The sequence below is a fragment of the Mustela erminea genome, chromosome 1 (assembly GCF_009829155.1).
Source record: "Mustela erminea isolate mMusErm1 chromosome 1, mMusErm1.Pri, whole genome shotgun sequence".
NCBI lineage: Eukaryota > Metazoa > Chordata > Mammalia > Carnivora > Mustelidae > Mustela > Mustela erminea.
The window spans coordinates 30,027,100-30,044,945 of NC_045614.1; the positions used below are offsets into that span (position 1 = coordinate 30,027,100).

Genomic DNA, 17,846 nt, shown 5'->3' on the forward strand with positions numbered 1-17,846 from the left:
TGAAGATACAGTTAAGGCAGATGGGATACACATCTGCTTTTATATTCCCAGAATACAAACATTTATTGTTATAAACTATGTCCGGTGGCTCTGGGAAATTAAATCATGCACATAGGAAACAGTTTCGTTGATATCTTGTGGTAGGTAACTCTTAGGATATTTTTATAGCAATGGATTAGGCCTTTGGGTCTGGAAACGTTTTTATCTTTTTTGCTTCAGGCTGGAAATGAGGTAGGCTCCAGAGAAGTTCTGAGAGGTGGTAGAGTTTATGAAATCTCCCTGATGAAAATACCTGTCACTCATTTCACTCTCTGCATAGCAACCAATGTGACTTAAGCTTCCTCCTGCTTAGGGAGGCCTAAGCATCATTGGCTAGTTAATGCTATTGGTTTTGAAATCTTCACTTTCATCCTGTCAAAATTGAGAGGCTCCAGTTCTCCTGGATGATGGGAGTAGCTGGGTGTTAACTTTCTAAACTCATTTTATTATTATACCCTTCAGAACAGGCTGCCCTGGTTTGATATTCCTCATGCCCAGGTGTGTTAGGGCTGTGTGTGTGTGTGTGTGTGTGTGTGTGTGTTGGCATGTTGGCTAAAACCACACTGACTGGAGACTACCTCTTTTTGTGGGGGAATCTACAGCCTTGTGCACTCTTGGACGTCCTTTGTGTCTTATACACTTGTTCCGTCACTATGATCCCAGTTCCTTAAAGCATTATCACAACACTAAAAGCCCTCCTGAGCTTTCTGCTGACAGATGACTTCAGCTCCATTAACCATACTAGTCTTGGTGCTGTAGAACCTGATAGAATATATGTTTGCATAACACCAACTCCTCCCTCTTGTTAGTCACACGATAACCATAGGCAGATTTATACTTACTGTCTATTCTGAAGAATGAAAATACATATTTTCATAAGCATGCTCCAATTTTAATTGTGTAATTAAGTTGCTGACATAAGCAAGTATGCAATTTCACATTAAGGTAAGGATCCGTAAAGGCATGCATTTGCATAATTTAATTTTCTGCACAGAAGATATTGAAAATCAATAGCATGATTCATAGCCTTACCATATCATTGCCATGCTGCTGTTGGTTGGCTGTTAGAGTTTAGAAGAGTACAGAGAGTATTAAAATTGATTGAATTTGGTGTGCTGAGTCTGTATCTTTACGTGGGAACCACAGATTGTTTCATTTTGCAAATCTGTGCTCCTTGCCAATAAAATATTATGTTGCTTAATATACTCAATATACAATTTTGACTGCAGTTCAAATAATTTCTGAAAGTTGTTCTTAAAAATATACCTTATTATATGCTTAAAATACATTTGATGAGGGGACTAAAGATTTTGTTTTGTTTCAAATGATGCAGGTTTCGTTTGTACATGATTATGTTCGTAGGGAAAAAGAAATCACACATTATTGCTCTGGATGGCGTAAAAGGGAAAACCAGATATAGTTATCTTTAACGAATAGTTTTGTGTCTCAAAGAAATCTGGTGCCAGGGTGATAAAGTCCTTTGCTTCCCTGTTCATTTCTAAGTTGCCTCTCTAAACAGTGGTATATGAGGTGCTTGGGGATCATTCTTTCCAGCTTCATGTTTCAGATGTTTGCCGTTATGATGTGTGGGCCGTGACTAGAAAGTGAGACAGTGGGGAGAAGGTTGTGGTTTTGCTTGTGGTTTATATATACACACATGCATACATGCGCACACTCTTAGACCAACACAGATACCGTCAGCCTTTATGTTGTTCATGTGTACGTGTATTCATTCACTCATTCATCCATTCATTCACTGGTTATCTCCAAGGAGCTTAGAGCCTTTCATCGCTGTGCAGCATGTCCTTCAGAAGCAGAGTTTTTTGTCCATTCCTCACCTGCTGTGTGCAACCCACATCGTACCTCAGTACTTTGTTGGGGGGGGGGCTGTGATGAAGAAAGGGATAGCCCACCTTCCTTGGGATGGCCCTGCTCTCTGTGTTACCTCTTGTCCATTGTTCTATGTCCACCCAAACTGCACTCTTCCTCTTGCCTAAATGAGCTTCCTTTAGACAGTTCTGCCACTCCCTTGAGACCCTTTGTGTCCCAGTATGCTGCATATGGGATGGCTGGGAAGGTAACTGCTCTATGGGGTATGGATCCCATTACGTTGCCGTGTCAGAGGAGCTCTGATGTTTACCTCCCTTGTTTCTTGAATTGGATATATCTTTGTAGATTTGCTTTTTGTACTGAGTATTTAGGGAGCTTGGGAAGCTGGCAAGTGTGAGACCCCAAAACCATGGCCTCTGTCAAGTCTAGTTAAGGACTGATGCAGATGTAAACTAAGGACTTAGAGGTTTTCACAGTTCCCTAATGTAGCCCTGGACTCTGTTGCTTTGCTTTTTCAGTGGGATGGGTAACACAGCTGCCCACAGGAAAGCCACTCCAGTGAGAGATGGTGCCGGCAGCCTTTGTCTTCTTTTGTTCCCTAGCCTGGTGTTCTCAAAGGTTCCGGAAAATGAAAAGCACTACCCTTTCAGGAAAGAAAGGGGGACTCATTGTGGAGATCTTGACTCTGGATAAAATCTTTCGTAAAAGGTATAAATGAATATCCTTGAGGATAACTCCATTCCTCCTCTACTTTGGTTTTTGTGCTTTTTGGTTCAGCTCAGATTTAGCGGACAGTCTGAGGTTGATGCCATATTGGTGTGATTTCTGCAGCAGCCAGTTCATCTCTGCCTGGCCAGACTTTTCCCAAGGTTCACTTAGCCTGTCCGGTTCCAGTCTGTGAGGGTGAATTGAGAATGTCAAAGTTGAAGGGGACTGTGGGTTGAGCTCAGCAAGGAAGTTTGTGTTTTTTGTTTTTTTAAATATTTTATTTATTTATTTGACAGACAGGATCAAAGTGAGCAGAGAGGCAGGCAGAGAGGGAGGAAGGGAAGCAGGCTCCCCGCTGAGCAGGGAACCCGATGTGGGGCTCGATCCCAGGACCCTGGAACCATGACCTGAGCTGAAGGCAGAGGTTTTAACCCACTGAGCCACCCAGGCACCCCAAGTTTGTGGCTTTTTAAAAAATTTCTGGCTTCAAAATAGAATCACCCAGACAACCTTTTTTTAAAGTCCTGTATCCTATATCGTGGTCCCATCCCAGGTCATCCAATCTGAGTCTCTGATGGTAAGGTCCAGGGCATAGATTTTGTTTCTGTTTTTGTGTATGTTTGTTCATTTTGTTTTATTTTTAAAGCTTCCAGGTTTGAGTCACAGCTCTAGTCTGATGATGGCCTTTTATGAAGAAATTGACAATCAGGTGTAGCATAGACTCATTTGAAGGTCCCCAGGGTCACCTTTAGTGTCATTTGGGGATCTTTTGCATACAAGGGACAAAAAGAGAGTTTTGGCAATCATTGGTTCATGTAAATATAAAGCGTCCCACAGGATCACTTTCAGATTACGTCTGTCATGGGCTTAAATTTTGCCAACAGAATTGATCTATAGATTTTGCTTCCCATGGTGTGGTTACATTTTTGAACTCCTCTGCCGGTCTTCTACTTGACCCCCAGCCAGGCTCCTGAGGCTTCAGAATCCTGTCTTAACACTAGCAGAAAGAAAGAAGAATCTCTCTGATTGGCTTACGTCCCCATTGCCAATAAGGTCACTGGCCCCAGGGGTATGGTTTACAAGGATTGGCTGGCTTAACCCAAACAAGGCCTCTACCGCTGGAGCTGGCAGGGATGGGCTGACCTGACATGGCCATGCACTGCATGACTTGTAGGTAGGTGGGTTGCAGGGTATGATGATTACTAAAACAGAGTCTCTGCATCAATTTTCTACTATGTTATTAGGTATTAAAAAAACAGTCCATGCCCACTGCTGAGTTAGTTGCTTGGCTTACAATGTCTTGTTTTTGTAACAATGCTGTGAGGTTACTGCTACTTGTAGCTCCATTTAAGAGGCAAGGAAACTGAGGCTCAGCCACGTACCGTAATGGAAGTTACATTTCCTTGTTCAAGACAGTGCTTTACTCATGACTTTAGTAGAGGATGGATTATTTGGGGATAATTATTTAGAGTGAACTAGCTCTAAGAAACGTATTAAACAGATACATAAAAAAGTTTAATGCACGCCCAGACAATAAATAAGCTGAACAATTACTTAATGTCGCATGCTTTGGTGGAGGAAAAAATAGATTAGGAGTATAGGAGATGGAAAGTTTTATTTTTGATCCCTAGAAGCTTAGAATGGTCAGTTTCTTGGAGCTCTGCCTGCTCATCTGAAGATCATACGATGGTCTGGATGGTGGGTACCTAAACCTTCATTGTAGTTAACAATGACCATGAGCAAACATAAAGATATTTGAATTTTACAAGATTCCTGTTTCCCTCTAAGGGGCCCATGTCTATGGAATATCTTTGTTTTTAGTTCAAGCATTTTTTTCCTTTTAAATCCAGTCTTCGGAGTTGACATGCAAGTATAAAACACAGATCTTCTGCCACTTATGATGGGGTTATGTCCTGAGAAACTCATTATTAAGTTGAAAATATCTTATGGTGAAAATGTATTTAATGCACCCAACCTCCTGAATGTCTTAGATTGGCCTAACCTGCCTTAACATGCTCACAATGTTTACATAAGCTTACGGTTAGGAAAGTCCTCTAACACAAAGCCTAGTTTATAATACAGTGTTGAGTATCTCATGTAATTCATGGAGTTTGTATGGAATGTGAAAAACACAATGGCTGTATGGGTGCTGATAGTGCTAAGTTGTGTTGGTGGTTGGCCCTCTTGATCCGGCGGGGGGGTGGGGGTTGGCGCTGACTGGGAGTTGTGGGGCCTCTGCTGCCTCGCATCAGGAGAGAGGATCTTACTCTACATATTGTCAGCTTAGGGAAAAGATCCAAATCCAAATTCAAAGTTCAGTTTCCTCTGAATATGTATCATTTTTTAAACAAGATTTTATTTATTTATTTAGACAAGCATGCATGAGCAGGGGGGAGGAGCAAGGGAGGGAGGGAGAAACAGACTCCCTGCTGAGTGGGGAGCCTGCTGCAGTGCTGGACCCCAAGAGCCTGGGATCATCACCTGAGCAGAAGCGAGGTGCTTAACCGCTTGAACCACTCAGGCGCCCAGAATGCATATCATTTTTGTGCCACTGTAAAGTTGAAAAATTGCTAGGTCGTCCATCATAAGTTGGGGACTGTGTACTTCACACTTTTCTTAATTTGGCCTCAGGTGACATCATTATCATTACTTGGACTAATTCAAAGTGGTGAATGTACTGTTTTCCTGGTGCCATCTTAATCTTAAATTGAATGTACAGTTCCCCTAACCATTTTCCCCTGCTTTTTAAAAGCACATTTGATTCTGTTTGGGTGCATTTAAATATTAACGTAGCCAGCTGGGATGTATTGTGTAATTCCATTTCATTTTGGATTCTGGGCACCTGCAGTATTTGTCTTCTTACAAGTCAGTGCATTTGGGTGTGGGCTCATAAGAAATGAAATTTACATTCATGAATTTGATGGGAGGGGAGGACTTTGAAAACTGTAGCAAGCAGATGGAAGGTCTCTATAATGGCGGAGAAAATTGGATTCATTATGAGTTTTCAAAAAATACATCATTAGAGTTTCTTTTCTGAGCATCATTGGCCTTGTGGGTTTCACGTCTTTAGGTGTAACCTTTAGGCGTAACAGGTGACTCTTTGGGCTTCAAAAGATGTGGAGGACTAGTACTCACCATGGGAAGTCTCCCAGGCCTTAGACTGTGATGCGTTTGGATGGCAGTGGCCCTGGCTCTGATGTAGGCATGCTTATGTTTGGTTCCCTGATGTGCTTGCTGCATGCTTACCTGTGTTACCTGGGACCAGTTACTTAGTGTCTCTGAGGCTCAATTCCTCCATCTGTAAAAGAAATAGAATGACCCCTTTCTCTCTGAGGATCAAGTAAGTCTCAGAGGCCTTTTGCAGATAAGACATAGTCTTATACATGTAGTTGGAACAGAGACCTCCGGTTCTATGTCTTCTACTACTTAGTTGTATGACCTTGGGCAAGTTAAAGTTACTTAACTTCTTTAAGGTTCAGTGTGCTTATCAATAGAATGGTCTCGTTATTGGGACCACTGGGTCTATTGCTCGGTTGTGTTCTGTAGATTATGTAAGATACAATATATAAAGTTTTTAATGCGTCATGCTTGGTGGCCCAAAGGCTTGTTGTAAGCTCCTGTTAGTATTAATGTTAATCCTGGTTGTCTTGTTAAAGGTTATCTTATAGCTGTTTTTCTGCAGGATCTCTTCTGTTAGCCCTGAGGTCTCTGCTGCTGGGAAGTCATCGGTGGTACGTTAGACACCCTTCCCCTGTCCAGTGGAGTGAAGACTTTGACTCATTGTGCTCTCCCTCTCTTCCAGCCTTGACGGAAGGCTACGTCGGGGCCCTGCACGAGAACAGACACGGCAGCTCAGCGCAGATCCGCCGGCGTAAGGCCTCAGGTGACCCGTACTGGGCCTACTCAGGTGAGTGGATGGGGTCTGGCCAGGCTCACACTGGCCATTGACCATCCCATTGAGCTCCCTGGAAAGTACTCATTAAATCGCTTTCACACCCAACCTGTTTGTTCAGACCTTTTGTAGTTCACTAAAAGTTGAAACACTCTACCATGATTTTCCTCAAGGTTATAAGTACCTTAATTTCTCTCTCCCACCTGTTTTCTCAACCTGCTTTCCCCCCTCAATTTGCATTTATTTCTTAACTTTACTTGTTAATGAGTGATTGTACCAAACTTGTAATTTCCCCAAAGACACAGCCTTTTCTTTTCCGTCTTTTCAGTGGCTGTGATTTCAGAAAGCAGAAAATAGAAGGCTAGTCTTGAGCTGCTTAATGTCTGCTAAATATTACAAAGCGTCACATATCAAAATGATCTGTTATGCTTTAATCTAAAAAAATGCAACTTTATTTTCAAATCAGATCTTGTTAGTTGAATATATTTCAGCCCTCTCTGGTATTCTGCAGTTCTTTTCATTTTTGCTTTTAAACTTAAGCCTTCCAGGCACCGAAGACCGAGAGCATTGTAAAAGCTATGTTGAATATTACATTGCAAATAATTTTCTTACATTCCAAGGGGCGAGAAATGAACGCCTATAAGAATATATAGACGGTTCTGGATTATGTTCCCAACAACTACCAAAAATATGATAGGTGGCTTATTATTTCTAGAAGAGATTTTGATGCCCCAATATATATGGAAAATGTAGCTAATTACAGAGGAATGGTTGAGGAAGATAGACTACTTTGGAAATTACTTTGGCACTAAATAATTCAAATAATTTGTCTGAAAAGGCTTGAAGGCATGGGGTATTAGTATTAATAATAAATCTGTGTTTATGCAGTGTCATTGCATATAGAATTGAGAGGCATTATTTTCATAATGATGCTCTGGTTTTAAATCCTGAATTTCCACCTGCAAATCTTGTTAAATTTATGTCAGTGTAAAATTTATAGGCTTGATCTTTAATTACACCTTATCTATTGGCTTTTTGCATCCTTTTGTCTATTGATAAATCTCCTGCCCCTATAGGGAGAATAGCCTATCTGTTTTGTTTTGCAAGGAACAGATAGTGATTCTGAAGTCTTCCATCACACCCAACTCCTTGTGATTAGAATTATCTAATTAGAGCCTTTTTGTCACTATTTCTGATAAATGAAGGGAACAGTGAGATGAAGGCCAAAATTACATATATATATATAGCTTCTTGCCAAGAAAACTGAAGAAAATTTATCATTTTGTTCTCAGTGGCTCTGATATCAGTTAGGAAGAGGTGTAAAGTGGCCTGTTATTTACAGTTCATCAATTTAGAATAACAATGCTGTTAGTCAGGAAATTGGAAGTTATATCCCATCAGCATCTCCAGTTGCAAATGGCAGTGAAGAAATGAAAGTCCTAAAACTTTTCCCATTACTCAGTTAAGAATGGACATAAGTAGTAAGGTCTTTGGTATAGAGCAACTGTTGATATCCTTAACTCTGGTGGACTTAATGAGTGTCTACTTCACATTTCTGGAATGGATTTGGGTACTGCCCCTACAGGTTTAAGGGCTAGTAGTTCAGCCACAGGCTTTGGCACCCTTTTCTCTAAAAAGCCAGACAGTAAATATCTTAGTCTTCTCTGGGTGTGTGGTTTCTCTTACAACTACTCAACTTTGCCAGTATGTGCAAAGGCAGCCATGGATAATGCTAGATGAACTGCTGGGTTTCCATGAAAATGTATTTATGAACACTGAAATTGGAATTGTGTATAGTTTTCATGTGTCAGAAATATACTTCTTTTTGACTTCTTTTTCCTCAGTCATTTAAAAATACAAAAACCATTCTTCTTAGGCTATATTAAAACAGGTGACCTGTTAGATAGGGTCCACAGGCTATAGTTTGTCAACTTCTCTCCTAGTTGAATTTTTTTTTTTTTTGGATGGGATGGAATAGTCACATGAGGAATCCCCCGGAAGGATATAGTCTGGTTTGGAAGAACCAGTGAAGTCACTTGCTTGAGGGTGGAATGGAGAAAATGAAGCATAAAAGGAGAAGAAAAGAATGAGACAGGTATCAATTGATGCTACATAGTCCTCGTGCTTTCAACAGTTTTTCCTAAAAATTCCACAGTATCAGTGGTTGCTTCACTCCAACATGGTGGAATAGTGATTCTCATGTCAACAAGACTTAGAGTCTGTCAAAGACCCTCCTTAGCACTCAGCCAATAGATGAAGACCAGGAAGGAAGGAGTTGTTACCTGTCACTTTTGACACTAAAGACCAAGGCCTTGAAATCACAACAGACCAGATTTGGCTCTTAGCTACAGGCACATATACCTCTAGGCCTAAATGCTGCCTGAAATGTGGGGCTGCCAAAAGAAAGGCCCTTTGTTTGTAGAGGAAATTGTTTCTGAATTTTGCAGAAGTGAACCAGCCCATTTCTGAAAGATGGGTTTTGACGGTCCACATTTTAATTTCATACCTCTAGTTCCCAGATTTACCTTAGTTCCTCCTAAGATAATATTGGTGTTTCGGGGGTATGGTATGTGAGAGTACAAATTTTGAAGTCATATGGGCTGTAGCTCAAACATAAGCTTTATCTCATAACATCTTTTGGACGTTGGGAGAACATTTAATTCTGTGGAGATTCAGTGTCTCCATCTTTGAGACGGGGATGATTAACAGCACTTCCCGCATAGAGCTGTTTTGGGAATGAAATTAGATGATTCGTGTGAAAAAGGTAACAGAGTCTCTTGCATCAGGTATCTAATATTCCCGCTGTTTTAATACTGTTATTACTTTTGCTGCTGTTTGTTGATGTTGTTATGAGGATTCTCAGTGGGTAACTATGATGTACAATGGGTGGGCACTAGGTTATCCTATATTAAACAAACTATATTAAACCTTATTTTAAGCAAACTTTATTAAACAAACTATCCTCAAGTTCAGAGCTTTGCAGGTGATACACACCAGTGCTGTTTTTGTGAATAAAGTTTTACTGAAACACAACCAGGCCCATTCCTTTGGGCATTGTCTATGGCTGCTTTTGTGCTGGGGTTCAGCAGTTGCTGCAGACATTGACCAAAAAGCCTAGAATATTTTTATCTGGCTCTTAGGAGAAGAGGTTTACTAATTCTTGCTTGCATTGAGATCACTTGGGTTTTCGAGCAGATGTTAGCCTGACTCATAAACCGAACTGTTCAGAGATTTGGAAAATGTCGTTTTTGTTTTTTGTTTGTTTGCTTGTTTTATTCCCCCCCCTGCATTTTCTCTTGAGCTGGAAGAGGAGCACGTCTTCTAGTTAGCATTCAGAGTGAGTTGGGTGATCCTGCTTTTGGAAAGGACTTGGGAAGAACAAAGATTGGAGTGGAGTGGGGTGTGCTTCAGGAGATGGAGCCGGGAGATGGGGGGGTGTTGGTGGTTCTGGGGCCCTCTGCCCCTCAGTGACTGTGTGTTCTACTCATTAGGTTGCCTTTGTGTGGATGGGGTTTGGTGCCTGATGCTGACCTAGTTATCCCACTGGCCTCCCCCCCACCCCCCAGTTACTTGAGGAGAGTTGTAGAAGTTTTCAAAGTGTGGATAGCTTATATTTAGGATATTGTCACGACAGTAGTTCATCGATATTCGTGTAACTTTTACATTAGGACTAACCATGTTATTTCAGTTTGTCTGTATCACTTCAGATAACGCAAAGCCCCTCATTATATCTGAGATGGTAAAATCTTTACTTCGGTAGGCTTATTAGGCAATGCTGTTGTGAACACCTACAGCTCTGGCATAGAGGACTGTTTGTTGAGGAGTGGAAATATGTGCTCTGGTTCCATTGGGATCACCTGAAGATTGGTATCTCTCTGGTTCTTCATTTTGTCTGCTGTAAAAAAAGGAGGTCGTGATATCTGAGTTCAATGTGAAAGTATCATGCATAAGACATTGAAGTGGAAATAAATGTAAGATATTATTATTGTTAACTGTTAATGATGGCTTTGTAATTTCGAGATTACTTTATGTCTTTGGGTTTATTTTCCTTATTCCAAGACAGGGAAGAGAGGGTAAAGACCTCTTTATATATTTCATACAGAATTATGCTGAAAAAAAGAAAACCAATAGATGCAGAAGAGTTTTTCACTGGAAATATTAAAACAATTTTTCTACTACTTTTACTTGACTAAGACACAGGTATTTTTCTGTGTTACTTGAAGTGATGACAGCTCATGAATTTTGGGATTTGCCCAGAACTTCTGTAATTATTACACAAAAAGTAACAAATGCTAGGTAGGTCATTGTTGCCTGAAAGGGAAATGAGAAACAAATCTGGAGCAAGTTCAGGGGGATATTGGAGGCATTTCTGTAAAGCTATCTGTTTCTTCTCCTCCCCCTCAGAGACTTGGAGAAAAAGCAGGTTGTGGTTTCTCCTCTCAATCTTTTTTTTTTTTTTTTTAAACTCCTCGGTTTGGTTTTCTGCATTTCAAATAATCACTATCTCATGTTCTTTCCTTATAGAAAGATTCTAGGAATTGGTACAAGGGGGGCTAGTTCTCCAACACTGAGACATGTAACGACCAGAATTCCCTGTAGGAAGTGTCTGGTGGTGTGCTGAGTAGAAGCCAAGCAGGATTAATCTAAGAGGCATTCCAGCTGTGGTCAGGACATTGTAGGAGGAGACCTCCAAGGTCCCTTTTAATTGTCCCGGGCTTGATGACTTGCTCAGCTGTAAAATGGAGATGAAAAGGTCATACCTTGCTGGATGGCTTTGAGGATTAGAGGAAACCTATGTAAGCACCTGGTGGAATTCTTGGCTTCCACTCTGGAGTGGGATACGTATTACCCATTTGGCTCTTAATTATATGCCAGCCCACTACATTATTCACATAAACCTCTTATTTTATAATGTGTGTGTGTGTGTGTATGTAGTGCATGTAGGTGTATGTTTCATTTTCCCAGCTATATGTCCAATACTTGAAGACAAGGATTATAGTTTATAATTCGTTGTCTTTTTTTTTCCTGCTCTGGGTCAGAGTGTCTTATTTTGTGCATATTTAGTACATATTTTTTCATATGGTTGAATGTATGTACGGATAAATGAACTCATGTCAGAGTCTTGGCTTGAGAACTCACTCGGGATCCTGCCATGAAATTCAGATAAAGCAGTGGGCGATTTACAAAAGGTTTCACCACTGGATCCTTTTAAGTAATCAGTCCCCCTTGTGAACTTAAGATATAATTAAATTCCTAAAATATCATTTCCATGCTTATTTTTAATTGTGTCTATAAAGGGTAAAGCAAAATACACATGCCTGCAGAAGTCTGCCTTTGTCCCGAGAACAATGGAAGCCATTGTAGAACCTCAGAGTTTGATATTAATATTGTATTATTTGCTCTTCTAATACCTTCTGTGAAGTTTCTTAAGGGAATCATTTCCCTAGAGACACTGCATTTGCAATAGCGAGCTTCTGCTCTGATGGAACCATACCACTGGGGAGGAATCAGTCTTGAGACTCATCGTCCCAAGTCCCAGCTCGAAGTTACCTCCACTTCGAGCCTAGTCTAATCCCTCCTTCCCTTTTCAGTCTCCCTTTTTTTAAGAAACAGTTAATTTCTCTTTTCTCTATAATTCCCTATTGTTATATTTACTGCTATAAGTTGAAGATACTAACTTATTCACTGAACACACTTATTGATTGCTTACTGTATACAAGGTGTTGTACTATAATAGGAGGGGTCAGAGAAGCTCCCAGAATTGCTGCTGCTAGATCCTAGACATTAAAGATGGGCAGGTGTTTGCCAGGATGTGCAGAGGCCTTGAGACCTTAAAATGATCTGGCAGTGACTGGGGAACTCAAAGGAGCTCAGTAAGTATAAAGCATATGGTGGGGCAAAGAAAGTTGAGGGAATAATGCAGCGTGTTGGACCATGAAGGGTCTTCACAGGATTCTGCTAGTGACCTAGAACATCTACCTGAGGGTGATAGGGAGGCATTTCAGGGTTTCATGGTGGAAATTAACTAAGTGGTTTTATATTTGAGTAAGACCTCTGATTGTAGGGTTAAGGATTGGTCAGCAGGGGAAGAAGGCAGGATGAAAAATGATGAAGTTGTGTCATCAGAAATTGGAGAGATTGAAGGAGAGAGTTCATGGGAATCATTACCGTTAGTATGTGGAAGGGAATACAAAATCATCTAGGATGATCCTGGGTTGATTGTAGATGGCCTTGCATTTAATTTAAATGAGTAAAGAGGATTGGTGGGTTGGTTGTGAAGGTAAACATTTTGGACTTGAACCTGTTAAGATGTGGTATAGTGTTTTTTCCATATTTCTTACACTTTTAAACTTTTTCCTTGAACAGAACCTTTGTCTGTAATTACTCTTGGTATTTCCCCGTTCTTTCTTAAATGTTTTGGAATAAGGAGGGCCTCAAGGTAGGAAACACATTGTAGAACAAACTGTTTCTTCCTATAGGTACTCTTTTTTTCTTTTACACATGATCTGTGATTACAGGGATAGATAGGGTGAGAAAAAAACACATATGGTCACACACTAATCAGGACTTTATGTATAAAAGAGAAAAATGTGTTGCCATATGCTTAAGATACCTTGAGCATTTTTCAGTACTTGGCCAAGTTTTGCTTCCTCCGCCTCTATCCGTTGGAAAGAAACAGTTCTCATATCTTAGAGAGGCTGCCTTTTTCATTTTTCTTTTTCTTTTTAAAACTTTCTTCTAATCTTTGCCACCTTAGTTCTGAAGTTTTTCTGGCATCTTCTCTCTGGAGATGGTTTCACAAGTGTTTGTAAAAGTTAATGGAAGCTATTGTATGCTATAAGAGGATATCAATAAATTCCTTAGGGTCTTCATGACCCTTGGAAAAGCATCTTAGGAAGATGAAGTACGTTCAGTGCAGTTGGCAACAAGTAATAGATATCAGTGATAACCATTTCAGTTGTTAACTATGATGGGACATTTCATATGCGGCTAACAGGAAGCCCGAGAGTTTGGGTTTTAAATGGACTCTGAAGGTAGCAGGTTGGTGGAGTCTTTTTGGAGGGCTCTTTGGCAATACCTGTGAAATATTAAATATTGATAGTCTTTGATTCCAGCACTTCTGTTTCTGGGAATTTTTCTTTTTTTTTAAGCTTTTTTTTTTTTTTTTTAAGATTTTATTTATTTATTTAATTTATTTATTTGACAGACAGAGATCACAAGTTGGCAGAGAGACATGTGGGTTGGGGGGAGCAGGCTCCCCGCCCAGCAGAGAGCCCGATGCGGGGCTCTATCCCAGGACTCTGGGATCATGACCTGAGCCGAAGGCAGAGGCTTTAACCCGTTGAGCCACCCAGGCGTCTCTGGGAATTTGTCTTTAAGAAGCACTTGTACACTTCCCCAGTTACCGTAAGTAGGGACTTGGAATAATGGTAATTTAGTATATCCTTATGATGAAATTCATACTAAACATCCACCAAAATGAGATAGGTTTAAGGTCTATTAAAATAATGTGGTTAATAGGGTCCTGTTAATGAATAGAGCTGAGAGGTCTGGAAATTCTACAAAGACGTTAATTGTGATTATTATTGAGAAATGAGGGATTCTGCTGCTTTTATATTTATATCTATAATATTTTACTATCTTACAGAATTATACATAGAATATTAAAATTACTAATACCAGTACATTCATAATATTTTCCTAAAGTAACTTTCTATTTTAGAATAGATGGCTGGATTGTATTAAATGTAGGCAGTTTTCTTTGAAACAGTTTTGAGGAGAGGAAGAAAGGAAAAACTAAGAAGGAAAGCCAGAAGGGAGGCAAAAGCCCTTTTGTCTTTTTATTTGGCTGTATCCGAATTTTTTAGGTGAAACATTTCACTGGCATTTCAAATTTTATAAAGTGCTGATATGAACCATACAGAAATTAATGAACTGATATTGACTCAATTTGAAAATGAACATCAAGATTTATTGGGCAAAGCAGTAAATATTGACCCAGGCAGAGAAAAGGTCAATATTTGCTTTGATACAACATAAATCTCAATATTCAATAATCTATAAATTTAGTGTCTAGAGAAGGCATACAGTGTTATCTCTAAGTATATATTTTTCATATCTGTGATGGATCAAAGTCAAGTGTCTTTTTTCCTGGTTTCAAATTTGAAAGGATGATGTTCCCTCCTTTGAAACTAGCTTGTTGGGGGCAGGGGTGGGGGGAGTGTGGGTTAGTGGAAGGACATTATTATTTTAAAATTTCAAAGGGAAGATATACCTAGCCTCATCCATGCCTTAAAAAAATTGGAAAGCGATTATCTGAATGTGCTGTGTGATTTACTTAAAGGCTACTCATCTTTTTTCTAACCTGACACTAGGTACTCATTTATTATATCTGATTTGGTTCATAAAACCCACTACCCTGACTCTATAAAACAGAGAGATATTCTATCTTTCCCTGTGGATATTGTTAAGCAATGTTACATAGAATTTTTTTGGCAAATAAAATGTCATTGATATATATCATGATGAGTAACACTTTACTGGCCTTCCCCGGGTTGAAATTATTAAGTTGAACTGCACTCCTATTCTTTATCCTGTTGTCTCTTCTCTTCCTGGGGTGGGCCTGGTGGCAATATAAAAGGGAGAGCTGTCTTGTGGATTGTGAACTTTTATTAATGCCCGTATATAGCTGGTTTGAGTGTCTAATATGTGCTTAAAGATTGGATTTTCTCCCTGTTTATTTAATTGCAGAAGGGAACTCTGCCCACAAGGTCAAGTATAATTACTCTTGTACCTATGCAGAAGTCTTACACCATCCAGTTGTGGTCAGTCCACCTGGAGTGTTCTTCCAGTCTGATGACAGTGTGAAGTGGTGATGTTAGCCCTCAGGGGTTTGTTAAGGGATCCTGAAACTAATCTCACCTCCACCTTTCAGCTGGTAATCTCTTGTGGCCCTACTTAAAATCAATAGCATTAAGGGTTGTCTTTCTTGCTATTAAAATTTAGCCTGTCTTCTTTTTCCTTTACGGTAACCCCATTTTCTGTCATGTGACTAAGACTTTGTTTAGTGGTGATGTGTATAACATAGAACCTTGCCTTCTTGATAAATACTTTGTGTTAACGTTAGGAATCCTTACTTTTCATTAAGAATACTGTGGTATATAATAAATAATCTTTTCCGTGAGTGGAGTATTGAATGTGATTTTATGTCCTATGAGAAATGACTTTACCTGCTATCTAAGAACCTGACTTTTAACATAATAAAGTCATTTCTTCTTGAGTTGTTTATCAGGGAGAAACTCACAGCCTGGAGCTAATAGGTCTTTAATACCTAAGTTACTTGTCAGTATCTCTTTTTAACAGAGACAGGTCTTGCCTAGAGCCCTTAGCTGGGAGAGTATTGTGGAATTTGATCTTGTGGCTTTTATTATATTTTGGTACCCTTCCTATCTGGAGGGCTATGCTAGTTTTCCATTCTGGTTTGTTAAATTCCTAGTTAATTAGATATTTAAGATTTTATAAAAAGTGAGCCAGTTTTAAGAAAAATTTAAACATGGCATTTGTACTATTGGTGTTCCAATATGGCAAAATAAATCTTCTCTAGGAGATAGTGTTATTATAATGGAAGAATCGAAAGCCTCTTATTACATGCTATACAATTAAACTATATCAGTGATGTGAAAAAAAATCACAGAGGGTCAAGAGTTTTCATGAAGTGGCTTAAAAATTAAGGACAGTATTTAGTGGCCTAATTTATAAAGTGTGGCTCACTCTATATCCTGGTTCTAGTACCTCCATATAGATTATTAAAAATCTTAAAATACACAATGGGTTAAACCCCCTGAATTTCCCCTCCCTCACTTCTTGGCCACTCGTCCCATTTTGAGATGGTCCCAGGATCGAACAGTGGACCGACCCAACCTCCACCATTGATTGTTACTGGTTATTGCCTTTGGTTTGTTAAATATTTTAAACAGATGGGATTTCAGAGTGAAAGGGTGGGGTGTAGCGGGGTATGTTTTATGCTCTTCAGCCCACTTAGTGAATTCACTTAACCTTGACATCTTCCCTGGGTTTGGGAAGCCACTTGATCCAAATTTCCTGTTTATGTAGATCCACATTCCCCCAGTTGGAAGGCCTATTTTCTGGGAGGAAAACAAGCTCCTTCTAGAAGCTGCATGAAAATTTCCTACTCCCAAAGGTAACATTTAGTTGCTCTGCCCCAATTATTATTGTCCTCTTTCCCCCCTGGAACCCATTTTTCTCTGTCCCACCCTTACCCTGGTTCCAAGTGTTAGGACAATGTTCTCCCTTCTGGCAGGCGTGCATGCCATTAGTACATTTGGTATTGATTTATTGTTGAGAAATTTTAGCAGGAAAGTAAAATATGAGCCTCTTCCAGGCTGTTTGAGTAGTATCTGCAAAGAAGAGAGGAGCCATTTATAGTGTGTTTCTGCTCCTGGGACTCACTGTGATAATGGAGGTATTTTCTCCTCACTGTTGTGAAGTATGCGGTCTACACTCTCCTCTTGGGGAATGATTTTGACACTTTTTGAAGGTCCTGTGGCTTTTACATTCTTACACCACCTCTTAATGAGCTATCTTGTAACATCCTTTTCATGTAAAGATTGCCCTTTCTCTCACCATCCACTAGAGTGGGAAAAGGAAGTTTCAAAACTCATGGCCAATTGGACACATACCTGCTGTGCCAGAAAGAACTCGTCAAGATTTGCTTTCCTTTGTCTTATGAGTACTCCTGGCTGCTAGTAGTGTGACCAGGATTTTTCTCCCATATTCACACAGAATTCACTTCCAGGAGCATGTCTACATAAAAGGATTTGTTTTTGTATCCTCTGCTGTGTTTTAGCCTCTGGAAAAGACCTCCGGCCTCTCTAGGCTTAATAATAAGAACATAGCCCTCTAGAGGCAGGGTACCTCCAGAGAGTATCTTTGTACTCTGCCATCTTTAACCCACTGAGCCACCCAGGCGTCCCTGTACTCTGCCATCTTTAAAGTATACTCCATGTTGTTTTACATTCCTGGGCTTGTTCCTTAGAGTCCCTTTACCTCGTATTTTTAATACAGCTTCAGCAGCCCCAGAAGTCACAAGCTGAAGTACTAAGTCCCAAGAAAGAAGAGAAAGTACCCCTGTCTTTTCTCTCTGTTTAGGGGCAAGTCAGATATTCCTCTAAGCACCCTACCCTTGGCCAGTCAACCCTTCTTTCTCATTGGTCAGAACTGGATCACATGTTCACGCTTAATCCAGTCACTGGCAAGAGACAAGGAATGAACAAAATTGACTCAGACCCATCAGGATTTACCCAAGGATAGTAGGGGAAATGGTTGTTGGATGAGTAGCCCGTGAAGCCTGCTACCT

General features: G+C 40.0%; 1 protein-coding gene across 5 annotated transcripts in view; it reads left to right on the top strand.

Moving 5' to 3' along the window:
* Positions 1 to 17,846, top strand: part of PTPRG (protein tyrosine phosphatase receptor type G) — a 699,794-nt gene that overhangs the window by 173,974 nt on the left and 507,974 nt on the right. For all 5 annotated transcript variants that reach the window (XM_032359252.1, XM_032359242.1, XM_032359260.1 and 2 more), the window contains one exon: positions 6,380 to 6,484. In XM_032359252.1, coding sequence (XP_032215143.1) covers positions 6,380 to 6,484 — 105 coding nt within the window. The remainder of the gene's footprint in view (positions 1 to 6,379; positions 6,485 to 17,846) is intronic.